General features: G+C 39.7%; 1 protein-coding gene across 1 annotated transcript in view; it reads right to left on the bottom strand.

Annotated features, from left to right (window-relative positions):
* Positions 1–2,847: 2,847 nt before the first annotated feature.
* The window catches only part of LOC139734351 (midasin-like), a 132,495-nt gene continuing 109,118 nt past the window's right edge, over positions 2,848–26,224 (bottom strand). The window contains exons 76-99 of the mRNA XM_071645142.1: positions 25,364–25,469; positions 24,593–24,708; positions 23,488–23,794; positions 22,652–22,752; positions 21,470–21,693; positions 20,543–20,710; positions 19,833–20,008; positions 19,162–19,323; positions 17,612–17,749; positions 16,920–17,058; positions 16,005–16,241; positions 15,142–15,242; positions 14,399–14,540; positions 13,268–13,494; positions 12,194–12,427; positions 11,529–11,768; positions 10,879–11,076; positions 10,050–10,388; positions 9,469–9,584; positions 8,466–8,640; positions 7,360–7,433; positions 6,414–6,528; positions 5,201–5,413; positions 2,848–3,036 (exon numbers count right to left, since the gene is read on the bottom strand). Of these exons, the coding sequence (XP_071501243.1) occupies positions 2,848–3,036; positions 5,201–5,413; positions 6,414–6,528; positions 7,360–7,433; positions 8,466–8,640; positions 9,469–9,584; positions 10,050–10,388; positions 10,879–11,076; positions 11,529–11,768; positions 12,194–12,427; positions 13,268–13,494; positions 14,399–14,540; positions 15,142–15,242; positions 16,005–16,241; positions 16,920–17,058; positions 17,612–17,749; positions 19,162–19,323; positions 19,833–20,008; positions 20,543–20,710; positions 21,470–21,693; positions 22,652–22,752; positions 23,488–23,794; positions 24,593–24,708; positions 25,364–25,469 (4,237 nt within the window). The remainder of the gene's footprint in view (positions 3,037–5,200; positions 5,414–6,413; positions 6,529–7,359; positions 7,434–8,465; positions 8,641–9,468; positions 9,585–10,049; positions 10,389–10,878; positions 11,077–11,528; positions 11,769–12,193; positions 12,428–13,267; positions 13,495–14,398; positions 14,541–15,141; positions 15,243–16,004; positions 16,242–16,919; positions 17,059–17,611; positions 17,750–19,161; positions 19,324–19,832; positions 20,009–20,542; positions 20,711–21,469; positions 21,694–22,651; positions 22,753–23,487; positions 23,795–24,592; positions 24,709–25,363; positions 25,470–26,224) is intronic.

Genomic DNA, 26,224 nt, shown 5'->3' with positions numbered 1-26,224 from the left:
ACCACATATGAAAGCGCGTAACATTTCTGTAACGTGACCAAAATAGACAAAGGAATTATGCAACGCATAATCATTCATTTTCTTAAAAACCTTACTTTCATCCATGATAAATAAAGCAAAAATGTTTGAACATGTACATGACATTTGTACATACAATTGTATACACTGTTACTGTACATCATGATGTTCCCATAAAAACTGTGCACATAACAACTGTAAGAATTTACCAGAGACAATTCTCTATAGATACCCTAATGAAGATTAACTAGTTATCCTACCCCAGTCTTTGAGAACAGACATTCTGCATAAGCATAAGATGAACTCATCCACATAAATATTTCAATGTAGAGGCACTTTCTGAAAACGGTGAAATGACTTTAAAAACATCACAAATTGGCATACCTTTATAGCATGATTAAGACTAATTACTCTCTACCCTTTGAAATGCTCTCATATCTTATGGTGCACATGTGAGGTATATATTGTACACCAAGCAAAAGAAGGAGTTGTACAGTTGTGCAGCATAATTTGCATCAAATGTTAACACTGGTTTGACAACAGCCTTGTTTTAATCGAGAATGCAACTGTCAAACACTATACACTTTTTCATATCACCAACTCAACAACTGGAACTGTAAAAACGAGAAAAGATACCCAGGTATACGCCATGCTCTGAGTATGGTTGGGTGTTCATAATACCGGCCACCTAACGTTTTTCTATCAATAGAAACTTGAAAAATCTCACAATTCGCCTGAAATTTTACTCATGTGTGGAGAAAATACTCCCGATTCACAAGCGCGCACTGAAAATGCGATCTGAGGTACGCGCTCTAGATGGCGGCTTCGAACGTGTGGGGTGTCATTTTTTCCGCACTCAGTTGCCCTGTTCATTTCAACTGACCACCCTGACAATACGTTGAAAGAGCACTTAAATGCGTTTTTTCGACAGGCCGCTGTTTTTTTCTAGCCGTCATTTTTTCCCCTATAATATTTGAATATATTTTGAATCCTTCGATACTACTTTTGAAGGACTGTTTGATGAATTTGAATTGATTTTCATTAGGAAACTTTTCATCGTAATTGAAATGAATTAGATGAGTCGGTTTGTTTTTTCACATTCATTTCTCGTTTCTGCTTCAACTCGTATGGTCGTAGCGGGCGACAAAATAATTATGTCATGTGTATGTGTAACGTGTGTGCACGATCGTACAAGCGGCGGTGACAATTTTGCGGTCAAAATCGTCAAATTTATTATGGAAGGATACTCTACATCTAACGAGTCAGCAAAGGTAGGCCTAGTTATATGTAGTTACACGATAAATCTTATTCGATTTTGCTAAATTTCGTTAATTCAGAGGGAATATTTATTTGTTTTTGCCTCATTTTACTCGCTAGCGTAGCCCAGTAAAGAATCGAACACCGTTGCGTGTAGTCTCATGCGTACATTTTCTTTCTGTACGCGCAATGCCATTATAGTGCGCGGTCGGTCAATATGGACCCGGTCGGTGTGTTGAACACCTACCATACCATCCAAACATATGACTTTCACAGTTCATAAGCAGCAGTATAAGCGTGACATCATGCTGTTCTCCACAGACAAAACAACTCACATGTATACATTACAAAATTTATACACTTGATCTATACCAGTCTTTTAATCATCTCTGGTGCTGTACAATATCATACAGAAAACTTCATTTGCAAACTTTATCATACCACACATACACACACATGAATATCATGAGACAAAGTCTGGCCCACATTTTGATATCAAAGGACGCACTGATAGCTACCAAAAACACTCTAATCGCCTGATAAAATTAAAGAAGGGCGACTGCTTATGTCTCAAACATAATGTACTCATACCCGTATGTGCATATCATATGCAAAGGTGTTCTTTACAATTTTGAGCTAACAAAAAATAAATACGCTGACATCCAATACAAATGTGTAAAAAAGACAGCAATAGAACATAGATAGAACATCAACAAAAGATGTAACAATCAAAAGACTGCTCTCTGCTATTAAGATGATAGACTGAGAATGCGACTCAGGCTGTAAAAGACCTAATATCTACTTTCAGATTGGATCTTAATACACACGCTTAAAATTTGATGGGAAAGGTTGGCAACATAATGTTGTGCACTTTTTCCACTGAAATGAAGATTTGAACTTGTCTTTACTTGCTTTTATATTTTAACATACCTGGCAACTTTTGAGAATGGAAATTAGTAATTCCAACTGACCCAGATAGGGAGCGAATTACGAAGCAGCTGAGTGGGGAGTTGGTGGGGGAGGGGGGTAAACACACCCTTCCACAGTGGGGACTTTTTGAAATTTACAGATATGAAATGGGCCCTTTTCCTGGACTTTTCAGCCTACTTTTGATAGCATTCTCTGAAGCAACGGCAGAAAATCTTGATTCTTCTTACTTACATGATGCATGAGTATGGCAAACTTCTGTATCAAAGTTTAATACAGAAGTGTACTCCTATCTTGTTGTTGTACAAGTGTAGCTCCCATGTACATACATACACACACATTGACAAATCAGATACTTAAAAGTGTATTACATACTCTAAAAGACATGAAATGACAACTCAACAATGAATAAAAGTAATATTAAACAGATGCTAAAAATCTGACAATGTGATGAAATGCAATCTGAATATTTTTAAAATCAGAAGAACTCTGTTGATTATTGCAGAACATACATGTACATCAAGCATTCCAAGATCTATTTTCATCAAAAAGAGGCAGAATCTTTACTGTCAATACTTTATTGGTGTAAGAAATAGGGAATCTAAAAAAAAATGTGATCTCATATTGGCAAGCATGATCAGGAATCTAGCTTTTGTCAGCCGCGGTGACCAACTCAAACCATTGCCGGAGGGCGTCGCTAAGAGTTTCTGGCAGGGCGTTGATGTCCCTCAGGATGATGTAGAAGGGGAAAGGAAAGTGCTCCATGTACGACTGTATCTCAGGCATGGCACCCACCTTGCTGAATACCGGAACACGGATGTCAAGGATAGAATCCTGCAGAGGTCAGAGGAAGAAATATTTGTATGAAAACATGAATGAATGCATACATGGATGAATAAATGAATGACTGTCCAAATGAATAAATGAAAGGATGAATGGATTGATGAATGAATGAATGTATGAATGAATTGATGAATGAAAGGATGGATGGAATGATGAATGAATGAATGTATGAATGAATGGATGAATGAAAGGATGGATGGATTGATGAATGAATGAATGAATTAATGAAAGGATGGATGGATTGATGAATGAATGAATGTATGAATGAATAAAAGGATGGATGGATTGATGAATGAATGAATGTATGAATGAAAGGATGGATGAAAGGATGGATGGATGGATGGATGAATGAATGTATGAACGAATGGATGTATGAAAGGATGGATGAAAGGATGGATGGATGGATTGATGAATGAATGTATGAACGAATGGATGAAAGAATGGATTAATGAAAGGATGGATGGATTGATGAATGAATGAATGTATGAATGAATAGATGAATTAAAGGATGGATGGATTGATGAATGAATGAATGGATGCATGAATGGATGAAAGGATGAATGGATTGATGAATGAATGGATGATGAATGGATGAATGAAAGGATGGATGGATTGATGAATGAATGAATGTATGAATGAATGGATGAATGAATAGATGAATGAAAGGATGGATTGATGAATGAATGAATGTATGAATGAATGGATGGATGGATTGATGAATGAATGAATGAATGGATAAATGAAAGGATGGATGGATTGATGAATGAATGAATGAATGTATGAATGAAAGGATGAATGGACTGATGAATGAATGAATGAATGGATGAATGAAAGGATGGATGGATTGATGAATGAATGAATGTATGAATGAATGTATGAATGAATGGATGAATGAATGGATGAATGGATTGATTAATGAATGTATGAATGAATGGATGAATGAAAGGATGAATGGATTGATGAATGTATGAATGAATGTATGAATGAATAGATGAATGGATTGATGAATGAAGGAATGAATGGATGAATGAAAGGATGAATGGATTGATGAATGAATATATGTACGTACGCATGAATACATGAAAGGATGAATGGAATAATGAAGGAATGAATGTGTGCATGAATAAATGAAAAGATGGATTGAATAATAAATGAATGAATGTATGAATGAATAAAAAGATGAATGCATGAATGAATGAATGAATGTCTTCTATGCAGGGCAAGTCATTTGTTACAAAACTGCCACTATTCAAATTCATGAAATTCTTCCGTTGAGATGTTTTCATTGCAACTGATTGACAAATTGCCCTACATCGACGTAAAAGAGCACTGAATCGGTGATCAGGAGGTCGTAGGTTCGAATCCTGCTCGAGTATGTACGCCCATGATTTTTTATCATGGCTACTACTAAAACACTGATCAATTCAGTGCTCATTTACGTCGATGTAGGGCAATTTGTCAATCAGTTGCAATGAAAACTGCCATTATATCCATGTGATGCATCATAAATCTGTTTGGTTACAAGTAATGGTTCTTGCATGGAATTGTTGGGGTTTTTTTGCAACTGAGCAACAAGTTGCCCTTTATAAAAGTAAACATAGGTCGATTATTCAGTATTTCTTAGTACATGTATAAGCCATGCTAAAACTCATGGACATACATGTATGTACTTGGGTGGGAGGGATTCAATAAAGAGCTTGTCAGTCAGTTGCAACAGAAACAACACAAATTACTTGGTGTTATACGTCAACTGTGTATGTGTTATACATCAATCATGTCATTTCCATGTGATTGTAAAAATGTATGTTGTGTTACTGTTATTGTCACTTTCATTTGGCTGAATAAATGATAATAATAATAATGATGATAACCCAACCGAAGAGTCATTAGTTGGAATAAGGATGCAGTACCTGCTGCTACAGGGGACTAGAATGATCACTGGCTATCAGGCAGAAACTTGGTAGTCTTGTGGATATCATGCCTGTCTAGCAATCAGGTCATGGGTTCAAATTCCACTCTAATATGTATGACCATGATTTTTATCATGGTTATTACCCCAAAATATGATGAATAATCATTGTGTATTTACATCTGTGAAGGGTAATATTGTCAATCAGTTGCAAATCTGTTTTGAGTTTACGCAAGAGCCGCTTACCCTGTTCTCCGGGTTGTCAATGACGACGAACATGAGGAAGATGTTGGCGTCCCTCGCCGCTCGGACCGCCTTCCGCACCGTATCCATGCCCTCTAGGAACAGACCACGCCCATCGGATACCACCACCAGCAACTGAGAGGTGTCGGGATGACCCGCAGCCCCAACACGTGGGGCACGGGCTGTTGTCATGGCAGCAGATGCATACTTCAAAAGCTGGGGAAAGCATTTTGAAAAATATCGCACAAACACAGATAAAAACCAAATGGCTAGCACACTATCAACCCACATCTGCCCCATGCTACTGTAGTACAACTCCAAATTTGCATGTTCCAGAATATATTGATGTAGATTTTGATTCATCCAGGTAGTATGCTAAAAGCGTGTAAATTAAATCTGTTTGACTTGACTTACTTGTGAAAATCACGCAGAGATTTTCACAAGTAAGTCCAGTCGAACAGATTTAATTTACATGCTTTTATGTTCCAGAATGGCATACAATGTACAAATGTAGCTTTCCCCCAAATTATGCCAGGGCTGACAATATATTTGCATGTCAAAATCATGAAGGTTTGAAATGGAGTAATCAAGGGGATTCTACTGTGTGACATGCATCTCAACGAGTAAAAAAATACTTCCAAAATAAGAAAAGCTTTTACAGTGTCTTACAAGGAAATGATGAGATATTCTCCACAACGGGAAGCACATACACTCTACATTGTGTGTGTACAGTAAAAACTTGATATAAAGAGATCTAATATAGCAAAATGACTGATAGAACTAACTGATTTCTCCAGTCCTAATGAATTCATTTCCTTTGTTTTGTATTGTTTATTGACTACTGATATAACAAACTATCTGATATAAAGAACAAATCGTCTGTTGAGAATGAGAAGGGCTTTAAGTCTTCTCGAACACTATGGGTTTTGTGGTCACTGAACGCCCTTATCATTCTCAACCGATGAAATTGTCTTGGTCCCAAGGATCTCATTTTAATGAGTTTCCACTGTATTATCTTTGTGAAGGCAAAACAAACAAAGTACAAGTCATCAAGTATTTCAAGAAGCACAAGGTACAACATTTCCTACATCCTACTCTCTCTGCCTACTGTAAATTAGGGCAAGCATAACGTATGATGGGCATGCACATCTCTGCGTGTTGTTACTCTGCTTGTAATAATGCATGGCTCTTGTGTGCACTACATATCACACTTTACCTGAGCAATCTTGGTTTTCTTCTGAGCAAATGTGAACTGCCTCAGGATGGTCGCTCCCGACTGCTCTGAAAACTGCTCGTGGAACGGATGCAGCAACTGCACATTTTCCCCAAAGCTATAGAGAACATGTACACATACAGAGTCAAGATCAGCCTACGGAATGATTAGGAAACAGAGCTAATGCACGCCCTGAGATTAAAGATGAAAGGCACATACAGGCACTACAATGGTACAATCATGTGCGAAGATACATTGATCTACTTAGTGCCGAGTCACTGTGAAAAGGGCCAATGATTGTGTAGCAACGAGACTAGTGCATACTGGAGATAAACAACCAAGGACAACATACTGCAATCTTTACACCATCTTGCTCATAGCACAGTCATTTTGAGGTAGTGCCTCATAGTAAAAAAAAAACAAAAACAAAAAGGCCACTTTACTTATATGTAGCAATCACACAATATGCACACATTCAAATTGAAAATTATTTGTGATGACTAGAACATCTCCCTAAGACTTGCGTAAAATAGGAACAGGTAAAGCATACAAACTGGATTCTATTATTATGTGCATCGAGTATAAAAACAGGGGATGAAAACAAAATGTATCAGCTTGTTAATAGGTCTTGGGGCAAGAGAAAGATCTCATAAATCTAAACTACAATTGTAAACTGGCCTAAATAGAGACAGGCAGATGTCATCTGGATTTGCTTTTCTGTTAAAGACCCTCATTTGAGTCTCGCCCACCTCCCGACTCTAGCTCATTTCTCTCCATACTGACTTGTACATAATGCTCTAATACACCAGCCATTTTTACAGACAGATTCCCTTGGTTGTTGTATCAAAGGTTCATGAATAAACATGAGAACTATTGCATAATTCATTACCATGTATATCACGCTACTACACCCATGAGAAAGCCAAGATCAAGGTTCGGTAAAACTCACCTGCACACTGCTAGCTGTCCAGCCTCGAGCCATGTCAGTGCATTACTGATGACAGCCAGGGACTCAAAAGCAAGCTTCAGGAAACAAAAATAGAAACAAGGCATACAACAATATACCAAAAAAAAACAATGTACATGTTCTTTATTTTTGATATTAAAAAAACAAGCAAACAAACAAATAAACAAAAACAATAATCAGTCACGGCTCATTCAATGCTTGCATTCAATGTTGATAATATTTTCCATCACTTTTCTCCACTTGGTCGGCTTCCTATTCAGACTGCATTTATATTTTAGGCTCTTGTCACTTTCAGTATCATTTAATTTTCACCTTACCAATTCAAATTTTTGTGTGCGGTATGTCATTATTTCCACCTTGAATGCTATACAATAACAAATGCCGCAGTTACGACTTCTTCTTCTTATAAGTGTAGACTATTACTAAGACATAGGCCCTGTCACTGCAATCTTAATTGTGAACATGACTGAGCAGAAGCAAGGCAGTAAAGCTTCCTTGCATTTTGTGTGGTTCTGTTGATGACATTCCAAAATGTGATAACTCTCCAGCTTCGTACTTTTCTATCAGACAGCAGCATCACCCGTCAATTTAACCATAATCAAGCCAGGCTTTTCCAGCTATGCTAAATTTGGAGTGGGGCAGATTCCCCTGCCCTTCTAGGATTACAGGACTGATCCAGACATACACCACTATGTACACACAGTAGCAGCATGCAACAGCTACAACCATCACTGCTATTTCCTCCTCCATTTCCCCTAGATCTTAGTGTAAGAAAGCTCTATCATAATAATGCAACGATAGTTTAAGCCATTCGGATGAAGTAGGAGTTGATCAAAATACGTAAATATGCCCTACTTATAGTCACCAAGAGTCTGTTCACTTTAACCCATTAAGGACGGACTGAATTTGCTACACCATGCATTTCCCATACACATTGGCCCGAGTATACTTGGGACTGATCCTCAACGGGTTAATGTTTGCCAGGTTGCAGACAATCAAGCCTATTGACGGTAAGCATGCCAGCCAGTGAAATTATCAGTTAACACAGCAGAGAAAGAGATATGGTGTATAAAAAAAAATGTATTTACCCTCTTTGATCGGTTATCTGCCATGCTGGATGAGTCATCCACAGCCAGCATGATCTGGTACTGCCGCTTGCTGGGCTTGGTGCGCCTCAGCCAGATCTTGTCCTTGCGGAACCCGCTGGCAATGTAGGGAATCACCTTCCGCATGTTCAGCCGCTTGCCGGTGCGAAATTCTCCCCTGCAAAGCAGAGACATTGTACGAGGTGCATGTAAATGAATAGACTTCGATCCTGGCTGAAGCTCCTTGGGCATAACTTTCTTGACACTTTACAAATTACTGCATTCCCCATGGTGAAATTTGATGTTCACTTAAATAGCATACTGGGCAGTAATACTGACAAGTACAACAACGGATTCAGCTGTATCTCACTGATACAAATTCACTGACAAATTCAATGAACGGAGAGAGCAGAATAAAACATTAAGCCCCCCCACCACCACCACCACCACCCACAGACAACAATATTTAGCATGTTTTAAACAGATTGTCTGATTTTCCTCACATTTTCATCTAGTATTTCTCTGGTCTGTGCAGAGTTCACAATCTTGTAAGAAAAAGGCTTAATATGTTATGTCACTGCATGATACAAACGGTTCTAGGACAATTACCCCAGACCCTTCCCCTGACCATTACCCACGTCCTACTCCTAAACCTAATCTGAATCTTAACCCAAATTCTAAACCTTAACCTACATGTAACTCTAACCCTGAACCTAAGAAGGGGGGGGGGGGGGGGGGAGAGGGTAATTGCCCAATTGTCCTAGGAGGGGGGGGGGATAATTGTCCTGATACGGATGCAAACATACAAAATGTAGTTCCAAGGCTCCAAAGATTTGATATACTCCATGACGCAGTATTAGTACAGAACATCCATATAAAGCAATGCTGCCAGTACACATGTACTTCTACAGTGATGTAGTGGTGAATACATACACAGTAGGAGCACAGGTGCAAGCCGCGCTGGCCTTGCCTTACTGGTGTAACCATGACAACGTACAACGTGTACCTGAGTTTGGATGCCTGGGTGGGCTCCAGTACGAGTCTGAGTTGTTCACACAGGTCCCTAGCCAGGGCAGAGGTCACTGACTCATAGGACTGCCACATCTTCTGTGCTTCCAACTCCTTCATGGAAAAAAAAGAAAGAAAAATCATCGATAATAATAACCACAACAGCAACAACAACAACAACAACAACAACAACAACAACAAAAAGCGTTTGGCTTAATTCCATCATCTTAGGGAGCAAAACATATCACCTCTACTCAGTTTTACTCAAAAATTGTATCATGACTTGACCAAACATGGACGTCTGTATGTATAGACAGTTTCAAACATGGATAGCATGACAGTGCTGCATTCTCTGTTCTTTTGCAACAAAATTTGAGGGTCTGTTCACATTCATAACATTTTGATGGGGCATAAACTTATCAAGCAGATGTAAATGTACAGTTGTAGTTCAATGAACTTTGCATAACAATATGATTAATTCATTTTTGATGACTTAGGAGTACAAAAACGTCTTTAATGCAATTTTTGAAAATAGGTAATATGCAAAAATTCAGTGGCCTTAAGGTCATCACCCCCCACCTCTCCATCTCCAGACTCCTTGCTGCCAATCAAAGCCAGCTGCTCCTCCATCTCTCTCCTCAGCCTCTCCACTTCCTCCGGGTCCAGCACCGCATCCGGAAGGTGAGGACCCAGGTGCTCTATCGCCGTGTGGATGGTGGACTCGGTCAGACGTTCTCTGTCCCCCTCCGCTGTTGCCATGGCATCACTCTCCGTCTGGTCTTCCGGGGGCATCCGGTCCTCGTCTCCTTCGTCGGCGGTGGTATCTTTGTCGTCGGCCGACGGTGCTTCCAGCTTTGACAATCCAGTTGTTGCTGCCACTTTCTTGGATGGCAGCTGATCGGACACGTCCATCTGCTGCTTCAAACCACATCAATATGCAATGTTAAATAACCACATGCCAAGGACACGAGAGGGAGGGCTCTGCTTCACTAACATGGGAACTATATCGAGCCAAACAATGAGCCTCTACAAGTTGGGATAGATTCGGATCAGTTCTAGTGGGGAATAATAAATAGACATTCAAGATGATGTATTAAAGAACATTGCAAGATGTACGTGTGATATTGTTCCCAAATAGTATTTTAGTTATAACAGTTCATACAAGGTTTTTGAAACTTCTGAGGACTGAATGATCCTAAAATTCTCTGTTAGATTGGTTGAATTTAGCTTAGGATTGATTTTAGATCTTAATGAAACAGGCTCCAATAATCCACAGTGCCATGATATGCACTGAAATCAACTCTTGTGAAGTTTTAAAGTCAAATGGCTGTCTATATGTCCAATTTAAGCATCAACTTGCACATGACATGACACTTTTCTGACACAGCATGCGTGTTTTTTGATCTACCTCCTCTTCTTTGTCTGGTTCCACCTCCATTCTCTCCTCATCCCCCTCTTCCATCTTCTCCCCATCATCTTCCCCTGCTGTTGGCACTGCCTCCTTCTCCTTCATCTGATCGTCGGTGGCAGCATCCATGGTCTGAGCATCGTGGTGTGATGTGGGATCGGTGAGATGTTCGTACAGGTCCTCGTCTTCTCCTTTCACCTGCAAGTAAATGATAAAGAGAAGAAAATGAAATGTATGTTTATATATCTCCTATCTTTACTGAACAAAGCAAAATAAACAAACCTTAAAAACAATATCATCTGCCCTTCACCAAGCTATAGTCTAGCCAACTAAATGAAGGTGTTACCTTCACAGAATTACATTTTGAAATGTAAGTTGTGGTTTGTTTTATTTGTCTGCTGTATCATGCATCCTTATTTTGAAACTCCCATTAAAAAAAAGACAACTAATACACACATAAACAACTTTTGTGCTGTTAAGCAGGCATAAAACCACTTTTGTTTCACTATTTCTGCAATCGAAAGGACATCCAATTCAACTACTACTTGTACATTCAAACGGCACATTTAAAGCACTCCGATTCAAAGATTCATCTCATCCTCCATCCTGTTGCCATAGCAACTTGTTGGTACCAAGATGAACATCCTTACTTCATCCCTGTCCTCCGCTGTTCTCTCCTCCTCCCCTTGCCCTGGGTCCACGGTGTCAAGCCGCCTTTTGAATTTCTCCTCTGCAGATCCCAGGCTCCTCTTGCTGTCCGACTGGCTGGGCTTCTTGGCCTGCTGCTGCTCTTGCATCCCGCTCTGCTCCAGGGTGGTCATCTTGGACGTGGATGACCCCTCATGACCCTTCTCATCTTGCCGCCTCTCTGCTGTGCCCGATTTGTGCTTCTGTACAATAATGATACAGAAATACGCAACAAAGCAAACACATTGATTTCATTTGTTTCACTTTGATTCTCTTCCAAAAAGAACTTTGTTGTATAGTTCCAGTTCAATAATATAAAATCGTTTTGACAGAGAGTGGGTGTTTCATGGCAACAACACTGGATGATGTATTTGCAGCCAACAGAAAAAAATGACAAGAAATTCTTGCAAAACTTTATTCTCACTGCACAACTGTGAGACAGTTTGCACTGAACAATGCATGCTCATCTGATACCAGTTCATATCTTGGGAGGAAAAACTGGCATATTTACATAAAGAGAACTTAATAAGAAGCCTACCATCATTAGGAAATATGGAAGGAGAAGAGAAGCTTCCGTGAGCTAATCTTGAAAGTGGGGGGTAAATAATTTTAATCTCGCTTTCCGTACATCTTCGCTCCTGTCTTCTGCAGATGTGGCAGCCTCCTCCTTCCCATCATCCTTCTCATTCTTGGTGTCATCGTCATCATCTGGTTGCAAGGTCTGCTGGGAGGCCCTCGACTTGGCCATCGTCTCAGGGACGGCCTCTTGCTGCTCGGAGTCGTGGCCCTGGTCGGGGGCGTAGTCCTCCCCTTTCTCGTTGTCATCATTCTCTGCATCATCATCGCCATCTTCGGTTTCATCCTTTTCGAAGAACATTCAGAAGCAATAATGTAAACATGAAAAACACTTGGACGAGACAGCATTAGCACATAAATGACAAGTGTTTAGTAGAAATCATAGAACAATGACAACATTTGAAATCTCTGTGCTTATTTCAATAGTCATATCATCTATTCACTTTAGTCATTATAAATTCTCCTCCCTGCTCCTCTTGTTCATTCTTGTCCTTATCTTTAAAGGGACTGTACAGTACTGGTTGAGGTAGGGATTCATGTTTTGAACATTCCTAAGTGAGATAATGAAAAGCCTCTTATGAAATATGAAAGAGCATGTAATTTTAAGAAGGATTCTATGTTTATTTGATGAAAATTGGTTATCAAATGGCTGAGATATCCCAAAAAGTGCTAATAATAAAAGGCGACATGCCCCAACTTTATTAGGATCTCTTTGTTTCACCTTGTTTTTGGATATTTCAGCCATTTCAAAACCGATTTTCATCGAATAAACTTTTGATACCCCTTAGAACTGCATGCTCTTTGACATCTCATAGAGTGGTTTCTGAATATCTCGCAAAACGTTAAAAGCTAAATCTACACCTCGACCAGAACTGTACACACCCTTTAAATGTAAATTTACTTCTCTGCTTTGATATGCATATGCTATTCACTTCTATGCTTCCATTGCTGCCTAGCCCAGTATTTTTTTCCTCACCTATGCAGACTGACTGCATTTTTCATAAATGCTGAGCTCTTCACTTTGGAATTTTTCATGAATTACATAGTATGGAAATCAATAAAATCACACGTATGTATAATGAACTTCTTCACAAACTCTTCTATAGTACACTTTGTACATGGGCACCTTGTCTTCAAAGTGTCTCTTTTCCTCTTCCTTGCCCTGATCTCTGTCTTGCTCGTCTCCATCCTCCACTTCATCTGTTTCCATGGCAACTGGTTCCTCTGGCTTCTCCGGTTCTGCTCCCCCTTCCTCTGCATCCATTTCCTCCTCCTGTCCTCCATCCTCTTCTCCTTCTTCTCCTCCTTGGTTTTCATCTAGCTTGCTCTCAATGTCTAGAGGATTGTCCTCTCCTAGGAAGGTTAGATGATACACAAGATGTGTTTTATAATCATTATCCCCATGCTACTAGATAAATATTTTCTATTATCATTGTTGCAGTTGCTGCTGTTATTATTGTTCTTATCATTATCATCAGCAGCATCATTTACTGGTATTCTTCTTATAATTTGCAAGTCGGGGGTGTGTGCTGCCGGGTGCACGATAGGTGCATGCCCTGAGTGACTAATTTTGTTTTGGTTTCTCTGTGTTATTCAGGCGTAGCTGACAAGATAATAGCACTCTTTGAGATACAGGCGGCCAGTTGTACCTCACAGATAGGAGAATCTTTACTGATACTCATGATTGAGTTGTGACATGCCCAAACTGATTCAATAAAATAGCCCATGGAGGGCTGAAAAGCTTGTAGGAAAAAAAAGTGAAGCACTCTGAAAGTGCAGACCTCTGCCAAGCAGCCCATTTCCACCAATAATCTTCTTCTTCCACAGAGATCAGTGATTTCCACTCATACGTATGCATGCCGAAAATCACCCAATTTCCCAATACAGATGAAGCCTTTTGCTACGCATCAACTTCCAGCGGCGTGGCGCGCCTCGTCCTAGCAGAAATGAGAGCACGCACTTTAGTGCGCGTATGAAAACCCAGAAAATGTGCAGCTTGAACTCCCAGAGTTCATTGACCCTACCTGCCAAAATATTGAAAATCCTTCATAAAATCCATAAAAATTTCCGGATCACTACCAAAATTTAATCATATGTTCGTTGTATCATTATCAACTTCTCCTGCAAGTTTCATTCAAATCCGCTCACAACTTTTTGAGTTATTTTGCACACGGACAAACAAACCAACGGTAATGAAAACATAATCTCCTCCCTTGGTGGAGGGAATTACGCTAACGCCTGGCCACTCTTGACTGACCTTCACCTTCCTCGTCCCCTTCTTCCATTTTCTCATCTTTGTCCATCTCGAGGTCATCAGGAAGGTCAAGCTCCTCCGGGACAGGAGCGACCGGCGGGTCATTGGCCTTGGACGGATCAATCTCATCATCGTTGAATTCACTCTGAAAAACAAAGCAAAAACAAAGCAAAAAGGTTCATCAAGTAGAAACAAAATCAATATGACATTCATCAGTTACAAAGTTTGATAAAGAATATGGACAGCAGTCTAGAAGTTACTCTTCTCTTTATTTTTTTTTCTCATGATATGCATTTGAAGTATGCTGGAAATGTGCACAATGGACCAGTAATCTAAAATAACAATTCACATTGAAATGTTATAGACAAATGTACCAATGCAATTCGTAACCAAGGATTGGATGAGATATGCATAATCACAAAATCATAAAATGTCGGTAAATTAATTTTCAGGTTTTGTGCAGATCTGAATTCCTTATATGCTAAGCTTTGAATTGATATACATTTTGCCCTACAACATTACATGGCTTACATCATGTATATTAAAAAAAAAAAGAATGAGAAATTAGGAAACTGTAAAGATTATATCGCCAAAGTCACCTTTGTGCCCATTCTCCTTCCATTTATGATTACACTGTATATCCAACTTCACCACATATACATACACCTGTGTGTGAACTTTTGTTGTGTGTCTATCAAAGTAAAGCATGACTTCTATTAGTGCAGGAATCCCGTGCCAAACAGTACCTCATCTTTTGGTTCAAGGCTGTTTGGATCAGGCGGCTGCTCCTCTTGCTTCTCCTTTTCTGTTTTCTTCTGTTCGTTGTCATCGTCACCTTCACCATCACCTATCCCAGATGGATAATAGGATGAAAAGAGAAGATTGGTAACTTGCAGCTGAATTTGAACATTGCTAGATACATACATTTGTTTGTTTTTTTTTATCATCATTTTCTGTAAAACAGCACATAAAGCCTATGAAAAAAAAATGAGTTTAATATACAACATTTCATGGTTTGTTCAACATTCTATATCCAAAGATGGGTACATGAAAAACTGTGTGCTCATTTAAAATATTCATGAATAAATAGCAACTTCAACATCTAAATTTCATATCATGGCTAACCACTATTTAAGTATCTTCAACTACTGACTGCAAAAATGATTCTGCAGCAGGCACCCATATTTCTATGAAGTTCAATGAAGTGTACATAATAGGGCACTGCTCAATCGATATGTTCTTCTTTTCTGAAATATCTCACTGCAGTGGCTTTGGAGTGGTCATCTAAAAAGGCATTCTTAACCCATTGAGGACGAGCTGATTTTGTTGCAACACACACTTCCAAAAGACGTCTGCCCAAGTATACTCAGGACTAGTCAACGGGTTTGCGCGATCAATCATATAAAGAGTCTCAATCATTATTGTGGCAGCCATGCTAACTACAGCACTAATTTCATCTGCACTACATTTCTGATTAGAGAATGCTACCTAAATTCTAAAATAAAACTTGCTTTCACATCAGGTTCCATATTTCCAAATTTATTCGCATTATAATATTCTGATCGCATCCTAGAGTTTCGGCAGCTCCCATCTGGAGCCACCGCCTCACCCTGATTGTCGTCCTTGGCAACCATCCTCGACTCCTCCTCGTCCATCCCCCCACCAAACTCCTCCTCCTTCTTTTGTTCCTTCTGCTCCTTCTCTCCATCCTCCTCCTCCTCCTCCTCCTCCTCCTCATCTCCCCACATCCTCTCATCCAGCTTATCCGCATCCGGTTGGTCGACATCTCCCATCTGCTTGTCCAGCTGCTCTTCCTCATCTTTCTCGTTGTCATCTTGGTCCTGGTCTCCTTCTGTATCAGACGCAACAAACAACCAAAAGTGAAATACATTTTGGCAGGATCTCAAATAGATATATTCTTTTTGTCTCATAACTTTATATCAGTAGTACTTGTTGGTTTTGTTTAGTTTGGTTCTATTTTGTCACATTTCAGAAGGGATGGGGAGTGGTGGGTCTAAAGAAACTAGAATTGTACACATCCTGACATTTCATGTAGCGACGGCACAGGCATGGCAAAGATGATTGCTGCAGGCACATTATGTCAATGGGACTATTAAATTCGATTTTTTCACTCAAAGTCCTGCCATATGTTCAAAGAATCTCAGCTACACAAAGTTCATGTCAAGTCCCTACAGTACATAATACTGAAATGAAAATTGCAATATTCAATGCAGCCTCTTTGAAGGGGGCACTTTAGGATATGCACACTCACATTCATTTTTAATTTGTTTGTTTGTTTGCTGCCATTTGAATCTTCCACAGCACTAATCATTCCTGCCTCACAGGATTTCAAAGGATGAAAAATCACATCCTTGAAATCCAGCCACTAGTTTTCAAGGGAAAACAGTAACAGCCGATGGACAGTGCACTTGAGCCAATAGGCTCGGGTCTGCTAAACACTGACCACATCTACAGCACAGGCTTCAACCAAAGACAGAGAGGAACTTCATCTGATGAGTCATACCTTTGGAATCCAAATCATGGAGCTTGCCCTCAAAGTCATCAGACATCTCGATGCCATGTTCCTCATCCTCTAAGTCAGGCTGGTTGCTGGGGTCTTCTTTCTCCTTCTCCTCCTTCCCTGGTGTTTTTGTGTCTTCAACCTTTGCAGGAAGGAGACAAAAATGATACCAAATTATGCACCCTTCAATAATTTTTCAAGTCTTCAGCTGTAGTGAAGTACTACTGTACTGTACTATGTACAATTACAGGAAGAGCACTGAATCTCAGAATATATCTTTGTATATTCAATTATTCCTTGCACTGTGAGAAAATAGCTACAACAGCAGATTGGGACCAATTCAACAAAAATCAAATACATCTATAGGATTCACCTTCACATTGTATTTTCATAAAACATAAAAACTTAATCGATATGACCTTCTGAGTGATTATTGTAACAAACAGATTCATTGTGATTGGTAAGAGCAATCAACAGGATTATCCCTGACAAATTATGATCTGTTCTTCTTTCACATGTAAATTGGACCGGATTGTACCATGGCATATTTCTTCTTCTTTTTTTTAAAGAACATACAATCTACAAGTAATACTTGATACTACATGTACACTGTTGTAATTAGACACAATCTCAAGATACAGTGATATCTGGTTACTTTTTAAAATCTTTTCGCAAAGTACAAGTAATAAGCTCACCTGATCTTCATTCTCAATCTGGTCACTGACGTCTTTGACCCCCTCTCCCTCACCGATCCCTCCTCCCTCTATGTCCTCAAACTCGGTCGCCCCCTCTCCTCCGACTTCGTCTGAATATTCGGCTGGGAGGCAGAAGCCCTGAGTTGGGGGGGGGGGGAGGAGATGATGGCTTATATAGGTGATTTTAAGATGAGGTGTGGTGTGTGGAAACATCTTGTGATCGATTACTAATCAGAGAGCACATCAACTGTAGCTTACTACTGCATTTACTCACTGCAGTTATCAATGGGGAGTGTGGATGCACCTCTTGGCATACTGTTACATCATCCTGGCATATGACAAAGACCTTTGTATCTAATATTTACAATTATAGTACAAGTTTATTTTTCACAGTGGATATTAGTTGCTGTCATAATGCAAGTGCAAACACACTTACTGGCTAGTTATAAGAACATTACATTGTATCACAGCAAACAGCTACAAAAAACATCTTTTATACAGACAAGGGCATGATCACTGCCATGTTCAGCGGCATATCAATACCATCTGTACACAAGGAAGCATCCTAGCAAAAGTTAGTGACCTTCAGATGAGTATGATCACACCTCGTAATTATTTCAATATACTGCAGTCAAATGTCAGAACATTTGGCATGATGTGTGTGCAGCTCTGAATTAAAGTGAGCTGCAGCAAGACGTGTCTTACCATCAGTCCAGTGTAAACGGCCCTGATGACCAGGGAAAAATGTTTGTGATGTTTAGTGGGTTATGCATTCAAAATATCAGCAGACCTATATGCATCTGCCACAGCAGTATGATGAGTACAGCCCTTGCGTGAACACTTTCAATCCCTGACCTTCGTTTAGTGAATCAAGTTTGCGAACACATTCCTCGAGTTTAGAATCACACTCACTGCATAACCTGAATACTACAACGTTATACAAATGACGCACAGGTCCGAGTGCGTCAGTCGGAATTGTGTGCATAAGGTAACTATGGAATGCTTAACCCACAAGGCGAAGCCGAGTGGGCTTAGGCTAAATTCCATAGTTACCGCATGCACACTATATTCCGACTGATGCACGAAAAGACATGTGCGTCATCTGATTTATAGAATGGGTTATTTTCTTGTCAAAAACCCATTTTTCTATCGTGTTACCCGATGACAAAATTACTGGATGCATTTCCTTTTGGCTTGCCGTAAATGAGCATGCATCAGTTTTTACTGGACGCACGGCCAGCCGTGCATCAGTTTTTACTGGACGCATGGCCAACCTGAGTGCGCGAACGCTTGCTTTAGTGGGCGAACCTTTGTTACAAGTACGCATACTCTTGCTGAGTGCGCGATAACATGTTTACCACTGTGACTCAGCGTGCGGCCAGTAAAAATCGACACATAGCTCTCAACCAATCAGATCGCAGGATTCTTGCTACCCATTCTATAAAACCTTTTAATACACAGAGCATGAAAACATCTTTTGGCTTTCATACTGTTTGAACACACAGAAAGGAGGAGACAGCATCAGTATGAACCCTGCCCAGCCTACGAACCTTTGACGCCAGATCTGTAAAGACGGCCAGCAGCACAGACTGCATCTTGCTACATGCACGGTGTGCTGCCACCATGTGGCGGAGAAAAACACAGGCCAGTCCAAGGTACTGGTGTACCATGGGAATGAGACTGGTTGCCAATTTGGCACACTCATTGAATACCTGCATAAAAAGGTAAAAGGGCATGAAATGGAATGAATTCTGATTTTCAATTTCACTATAAATTATTATAGATGAACATGAGATATATGTATCAAAATATATTCAGTGTATGTGATCTTTTGCAATGAAATGCTGGTGGAATTTAATCATAACTCCTCATCACCTTCTTTGATCAACACTGAGACATAATGTGTAACACAATATGCACAAATATCAAATGCAATTTAACGTCTTATTCTTAGTATCTCAAGTTTAAGAGAAAAATCACATATTACATACATTATTGTACAACTCTATACAATGCAATCATTGTTTGTTTATTCGCTCCCACATAAATATCATTTAACCACGAGCAAATCTAGGAACACAAACCCCATGTTACTCAAAGACACAATGAATGACTGTTGTGAAATGACAAGCCTTTTTTGATACTATTACTAACAATATGATACAGTTCCATGAAAGGGGAAAAAGCTGAAAAAGACTTAAAACTAGGCTACAGGACCTACCATCTCATCTTGTCTTGTCCTGCACCTTCCCCTCAGGTCATGAACCACAGAAAGGAGCGACACAGTGGAGGTCACGACCTTTGCAACCTCCAGTGACCTCTGGTCCCCTGATAGACCAGAGACAATCTTCTTCACCAACAGGCCTTCAAGCTCTAGATCAGTGCTGAAATCTTCATCTGTAGTAGAGAGGAAAGGGGGGAGGGAGAAGGGTGGGAGTGGGAGGGAGGGGAGGGGAGGGGAGGGGAGGGGAGGGGAGGGGAGGGGGGAGACAAAAATAAAAGCAAAGGGTGTTATCCAGAGGTAAGAGGTCACTTTACTTGAATTCACTTTGCCTGCAGTCGTGGGAGGCATGCCTACACTGCCAATTACAATGTGTACATTCAATGCTCCCAAGGCACATGTGTGTACACCTTGATGGACTTTGACTTTTACCATAAAAGCAAAATCTGAAACGACTCATCAGTAAGGTAAAAATAATACCTCTCTAATAGTACTGCAGCATCAAGAAGAGTTGTAGATGTTCATATGGGCAGAAAACTGGTACATAGTACATGCAGCCCCACTTCATGCAGTAGGGATAAGAATGGGAAACTGGGAAGCTTGCTTGAGAAGTGCCAGCCTGATATTTGTAATTTGGAGCCATTAACAACTGATATATCGAATGATCTACATGATTGTATACCTCATGCAGTCATCAAATTTGTGTTTACCTTGTTTGTTCTGCTGCTGCGTATCATTTGTCCCCGACTCACTGTCCATCTCTGTTCCTTGTCTAGTCTTGACCAGAGTCTGAATGCCAAGGAGGACACTGGTGACTGTCCGCTCCATCTTGACCCTCAGCTCAGGCAGCTCGGACCACTGGTCAGCAGTCTGAGGTCCTACAAAACCAACACAAACCAATGAGAAGGAAAAACTTCCTTTTGATCAACAAAGTATAAAGCAAAATGTCAAAAGAAAAAATAGGTGTATTAACGTAGATTGCACAGTGTTATCTTTTGTAATGTGCTACATACAATGCAAACTGTGTAACCTCTTGCAATGGGCTACGTACAATGCGAACTGAGTGCAAAAATTGTACAGGTGTGTGTGTGTGTGTGTGTGTGTGTGTGTGTGTGTGTGTAGGAAAATATTTTTGTTCACCGGAATACATAGTATATGTACGTGTTCATTGAAAAGCAATTGTAAATAAATCAACTATCAGTGTGCCTTAGAGAGCTTGCTGTACTGCTAATGTGGAAATTTTCTCGGCGCTTTGATTTTTGCATATTTCGCGCTACTTTTGGCTGCGGCAAATTGTAAAAGCCACGAAAATATCTTAGTTCACAATTTTCTCCGCACGATTTGAATGGGTTGACAATTGTATAGCATGAATTCAAGGACCCGTGAAAATGTCTTTGAGCTGCTCTCTGCGAAAAATCAATCAAGCAAAAGCATTGATGTTTACAGTATTACATAAGGTTCTTATGCAAGGAAGTGTACATGTACCACAATTCCAATCAGAAAACATACTAGTAACATTTGGTGATTACTGCAGCTGCAGTCTTCCTACCCAGCACACTTCACTGCATTGTGACTTTCATATCAATAGTTTAGTTGCCACCTGTTCTTGAGAAATATTTTGTAGACTGTATGTGTACCTTGAGTAGTTGATGTGTCGAATTCCTCTGCTTTGAGAGACTGCATCCATGCCACACACTCTGCACTGGACTCACTGAGGTGACATGATATGGACACCAAAGACTGCACAAGTTGTGCTGTTTCACCAGTCTCTGGCTGAGTGAACATGGTGACCATCTGGGTGATCCTGTCAGACACTTGCTGCAGTTTCTTGTGACACCGTTCCAAGACTGCGACATCGTTCCTGTGGAGGGGGTATGTCAAACAATTCTCTTTACACCCACACATGAACAATTCATCACAGCCACAGTGTATTACTTTAAGAATACTCCTGATCCACACTCATTACTACAATTTTTTTCTTTAGTGTGTCTTCTTTGCCTGTTTTATTAGTTTGTTTCACATTGCATCCATACCCTGGCCTTTGATCCTAGATTTTTAATGCTTTTTCACTATCCCTGTCTATGGCCACATACAAGTAGCGCTGCTGATCTGATATTGTATGTATCGCATTTAAAGGGATCGTATAGTTTTGGTTGAGACCTAATTTCAGGTTTTTAACATTTTTCGGCGAGATAATGAGAAACCTGTTATGAAATATGAAAGAGCATGTAATTCCATGAGGAATTCAATGTTTATTTGATGAAAATTGGTTTTGAAATGGCGGCGATATCCAAAACAGAGCAATTCTAATAAAATGTGGGAACCACCTTTTATTACGATCGCTTTGTTTTACTTTGTTTTTGGATGTTCAGTCATTCCAAACCTGATTTTCATCAAATAAACTTTGAATTCCTCTTAAAATGGTATGCTATGTACTATTTCATAAGTGTTTTCTTGGCATCTCGCAAAAAGTTAAAAGCCCAATTCTCATTACCACCAATACTGTACCATCCCTTTAACTAATAAGTAAATTGAATAACATGGTAGCTTGTATCAATACACTTTGCTTTTGTTCCTACAAAGCAATCTATCTGCATTTCAGCCTGCTTTAATGCTCTCCTGTTACTTCACAAAGTTTTAAATCCAACACATTTTCAAGGGGGTGTGGGATGAGTGCATGTTTGAGAACTTCAACACACATCTACATCTTTTACCCTCTCACATCCATTTCCTTGAAATGCTTTCAATATCTTAATAATTTGGTATAGTTTTCAGCACCAATGTGGGAGCAAACCTTTGTTGCTGTCCTGCAAACTTACCACGTGGCAAACGTCACCATCTTAGGATCCTTGGCCACTTCTTGCTCCAAGGCCAGTGGATCAAGGTCAGACTTAGTCTCCTCTAGGAGGTTTTGGCACGCCTGTATGGACAATCAAACATGGATAGGATGGTGAAATGGTACATATGGGAATGACTGGTAGGATGTGTTTCCCTGTACTCACAAAGTTCCATATGCAGCAAAATGTGTTTTCAGTCAAAATGAAATCATTTGGCCGCAGTAAATGTGCACACATGCACAAGTACAAACTAGCTGGGGTCAAGGATAGGATGGTGAAATGATACATCTGGAAATGCCTGGTAGGGTGTGTTGCCCAGAACTCCAAGTCCCATATGCAGTAAAATGTGTCTTCAGTCAAAATGAAATAATTTGGGCACAATAAATGTGCACAAATGCACAAGTGCAAAATGGCTGGTGTCTGCAGGATAAGGCAATGCAGTGTAATTCAAGGATATCAGAGCTGACTAAACATCTACATGTATCTAGAATGGCTGATATGAGAATGCAAAGATTTTCACAGAAGGAAAAAGTTGTTTATACAGAAAACAGACCGAGCAAGTCAAATCCAAGAGTAAAGATACTACACTCAGTGTTGTTTACTCTTCATGTATAGTACCGCAAAATGACAGAACAAATCTTGACGACCTTACAGGACAAGTCAAAAGTTCCAAAAGTCTTAACAGGGTATAATAAGAAAATGTCGATATCACTTTCATTCTATCCATTACATGTACATGTAGCTTTACTGCTACACTGATTAGCAAATGGCACAGCAATAATCTAGCTAAATACCAAAAACAAAACTAATCATATTACTTTGACACTAGCCTTGATGTCCAGCCACACTTTGTCTTCTTTGTGACATAAGCTCCCAACACTCAGGTTTTTCGTTGGGACTGGCACAGACATTGCAGGGTCAGATTCCTCCCCTCCGCTGTCCACTCGAGGGCAGCAGTCCATGAGGAGGTCAAACTGACCCACGGCCTCCAGTGAATGGTCAACCACGACCTTCGACCTCGCGATCCAGGCCGCCGTGTCGGCCTGGGGTGGAAGACTGCAGGAGTTGACTGCCCTGGAGCTGAGACTACTGGTATGAATAGATTGAAGCTGATGCACAGCAGTTCTAGATGAAGGACCGAACACAGACAAAAAAGCTGGAAAATTATATTGATGTATCGCATAGACATCCATTTCTGCAACTACGATATGTTTTCATCCCTCCACAATAAATAGATAATAGGGCTAAGCTTTCAGATAGGACTTGGTTCTAGAGGACAGTTAACACATACATGTATGTCCTACAGGTATGCAAAAATCATGTACTTTGTAAAATGAGACATGCTGGACAATTGCACATTAAGTGTCTACCTCTGCCATTATGAAACAAGAAATAAGAAATAAGCATTGTCCATTTCAAAAAGCAAAGGTAGTAATTCCATGCCTCGAAGACAAAATCCACAATTTTTTTTTTATGTCATTAATTCTGCCTACATTAGCGGACTCATTAAAAAAAAAAATAAATAAATTCCTCCGCAAACAGTATGATGTGTATCAGGTGGATTTCACAGCCTTGAAAATACCCTGTGGCCATCTCCTGCTGTGTAATAACTTATTTGTGCTGGTAATTTACACAGTGTACGTGCACATCTACTTCACACAATGCATGAATTTATATTTTGAGATTACACACATTATTTTAAAAAAAGTTTAAAAATCATCCTCTTGAAATAAAAATTCAAAAAGTCTTAATATGCCATAAGCAGACAAACCGTGAAGTATCTCAGGTAACTTGGCAAGGACTCTCAACATTATAGTTTCCTGTTACATCAGATTCAGCACATTGAATATGCACATCAGTACTTTGAATATATCACATCATGATTACAGCACATCATCCCTGGACCACTCCGCAGTATCCTACCTGAGATTTGAGATATTTGTTGCCATGGCAGCAATCTCTCTTCTCTGCTCTACCGTCAAGTCTGAGAGGTGCTCCGAGAATCCTTTCACTCTGTCAATGTTCCCGACACCGAGCTCCTGATTGGACACAAAAACAGGAAAATTTGCTCTTATTTTTCAAGCAATGGGGCATGTTATTGTAGACAAAAAGAATTTTCACAAAATAATGCAAAATTTGTAATATATACAGCATTACTTGTTTGGCAGTTAAGTGATAACAAAGTGAAACTTCTAACTCAAAATGCCATTTGCAATCTAACCTCTCCTGAGGTCATGGGATATCAATGACCTTAAAATGTTTGTTATGAGCATGAAATAACACAGTCATATTGAATAAATGTCTTCACACCCTACAAATGCAAATGTGGGGGATCCTTAATTACAATTCTCTCCTCTTTAGAAAAAACAAAAACAAAAACAGCACCAGTCCCATCTTTGGAGGTCACACAAAGGAAATTCCTCAGAGAAATTTTCACTTACTATCTACATAATAAGTTTAGCGCAGAACTAGATTTCTCAGTCAGTAGCAAAGGAAGTTCATCCAAGGATAGCAAACTTCAGACAAAAGGGGATGGTGATGGAACTATTTCTCTTTTATTACTTTGTAATACAAGAAAGAGAGAGAGAGAGAGAGACAGAGAGACAGAGAAAGAGACAAAAAGGGATGGAGAGCAAGGGGGAGAGAGGGAAGTGAGAGAGAGAGAGAAGAAAGATTAATACCGAGTGCACCTACCTTGGCAGGGTTAGCTATTGCTGACTTCAGGGCAGCCTGCCTGGCCTGGCAAAGGAAGAAGTACTGATGGCCGCTTGCCCACATTGCAGGCAGATCATCCATGGTACTAGAAAGTAAAAATAGTAAAGTAATATGCAACAATAACTATGAGAACTAATGAAACTATGAAAAAGCTCACAGGAGAAATTTTGTTAGAATAGATACCACACTAGACAGTGTCATTATCATTACTATCATTACCTCCGCCAAGAAGGGTTGTGTTTCTGCTGAGGTCAATTTATCTGTCTGTCTGTCTGTTTGCAAAATAACTCATAAAGTTGCAAATGAATTTGGACAAAATTTACAGGTCTGGAGAAGTTGATATTTACACACGGAACAGATGATACAATTTTGGTATCGAACAAGATCACTGTCTGGATCCAGGAAATTTTCTAGATTTTGAAGGATTCTTTAATAATCACTGGCTACATAGGGTCAACAAATAGGTAATTCAAGCTATTTCTATTTAAGGTGCACAAATGCAAACTGAGCAAACGTTCAAGGTGCAGTAGGAAGCTTTAAAGGTAGAGACACAAGAAAGGACTATTTTTCATAGGGAAATAGGGTCACGACTCATTTCCAGCATATGTGTATACACAATGTAGCTGGAAATAAGCTGCTCAGCAGAGGTCTGTGCTCTTCGGGTACTTCTAGTTTATCATATTATCATCATGATCATGATCATGATCATCACCACCATCAACATCATCATCATCATCATCATCACTATCATCATCATCTCCATCATCATCATCAACATCATCAACATCATCACCATCATCATCAACACCATCATCATTATCATCATCATCATTATCATCA

Source organism: Diadema antillarum, unplaced genomic scaffold (assembly GCF_040938485.1).
Source record: "Diadema antillarum isolate AM-2024a unplaced genomic scaffold, OU_Dant_1.0 seq00000523_RagTag, whole genome shotgun sequence".
In the NCBI taxonomy this organism is placed as follows: Eukaryota; Metazoa; Echinodermata; class Echinoidea; order Diadematoida; family Diadematidae; genus Diadema; species Diadema antillarum.
Note: the sequence above shows the minus strand (reverse complement) of the source record. Positions and strands in the feature narration are given on the sequence as shown.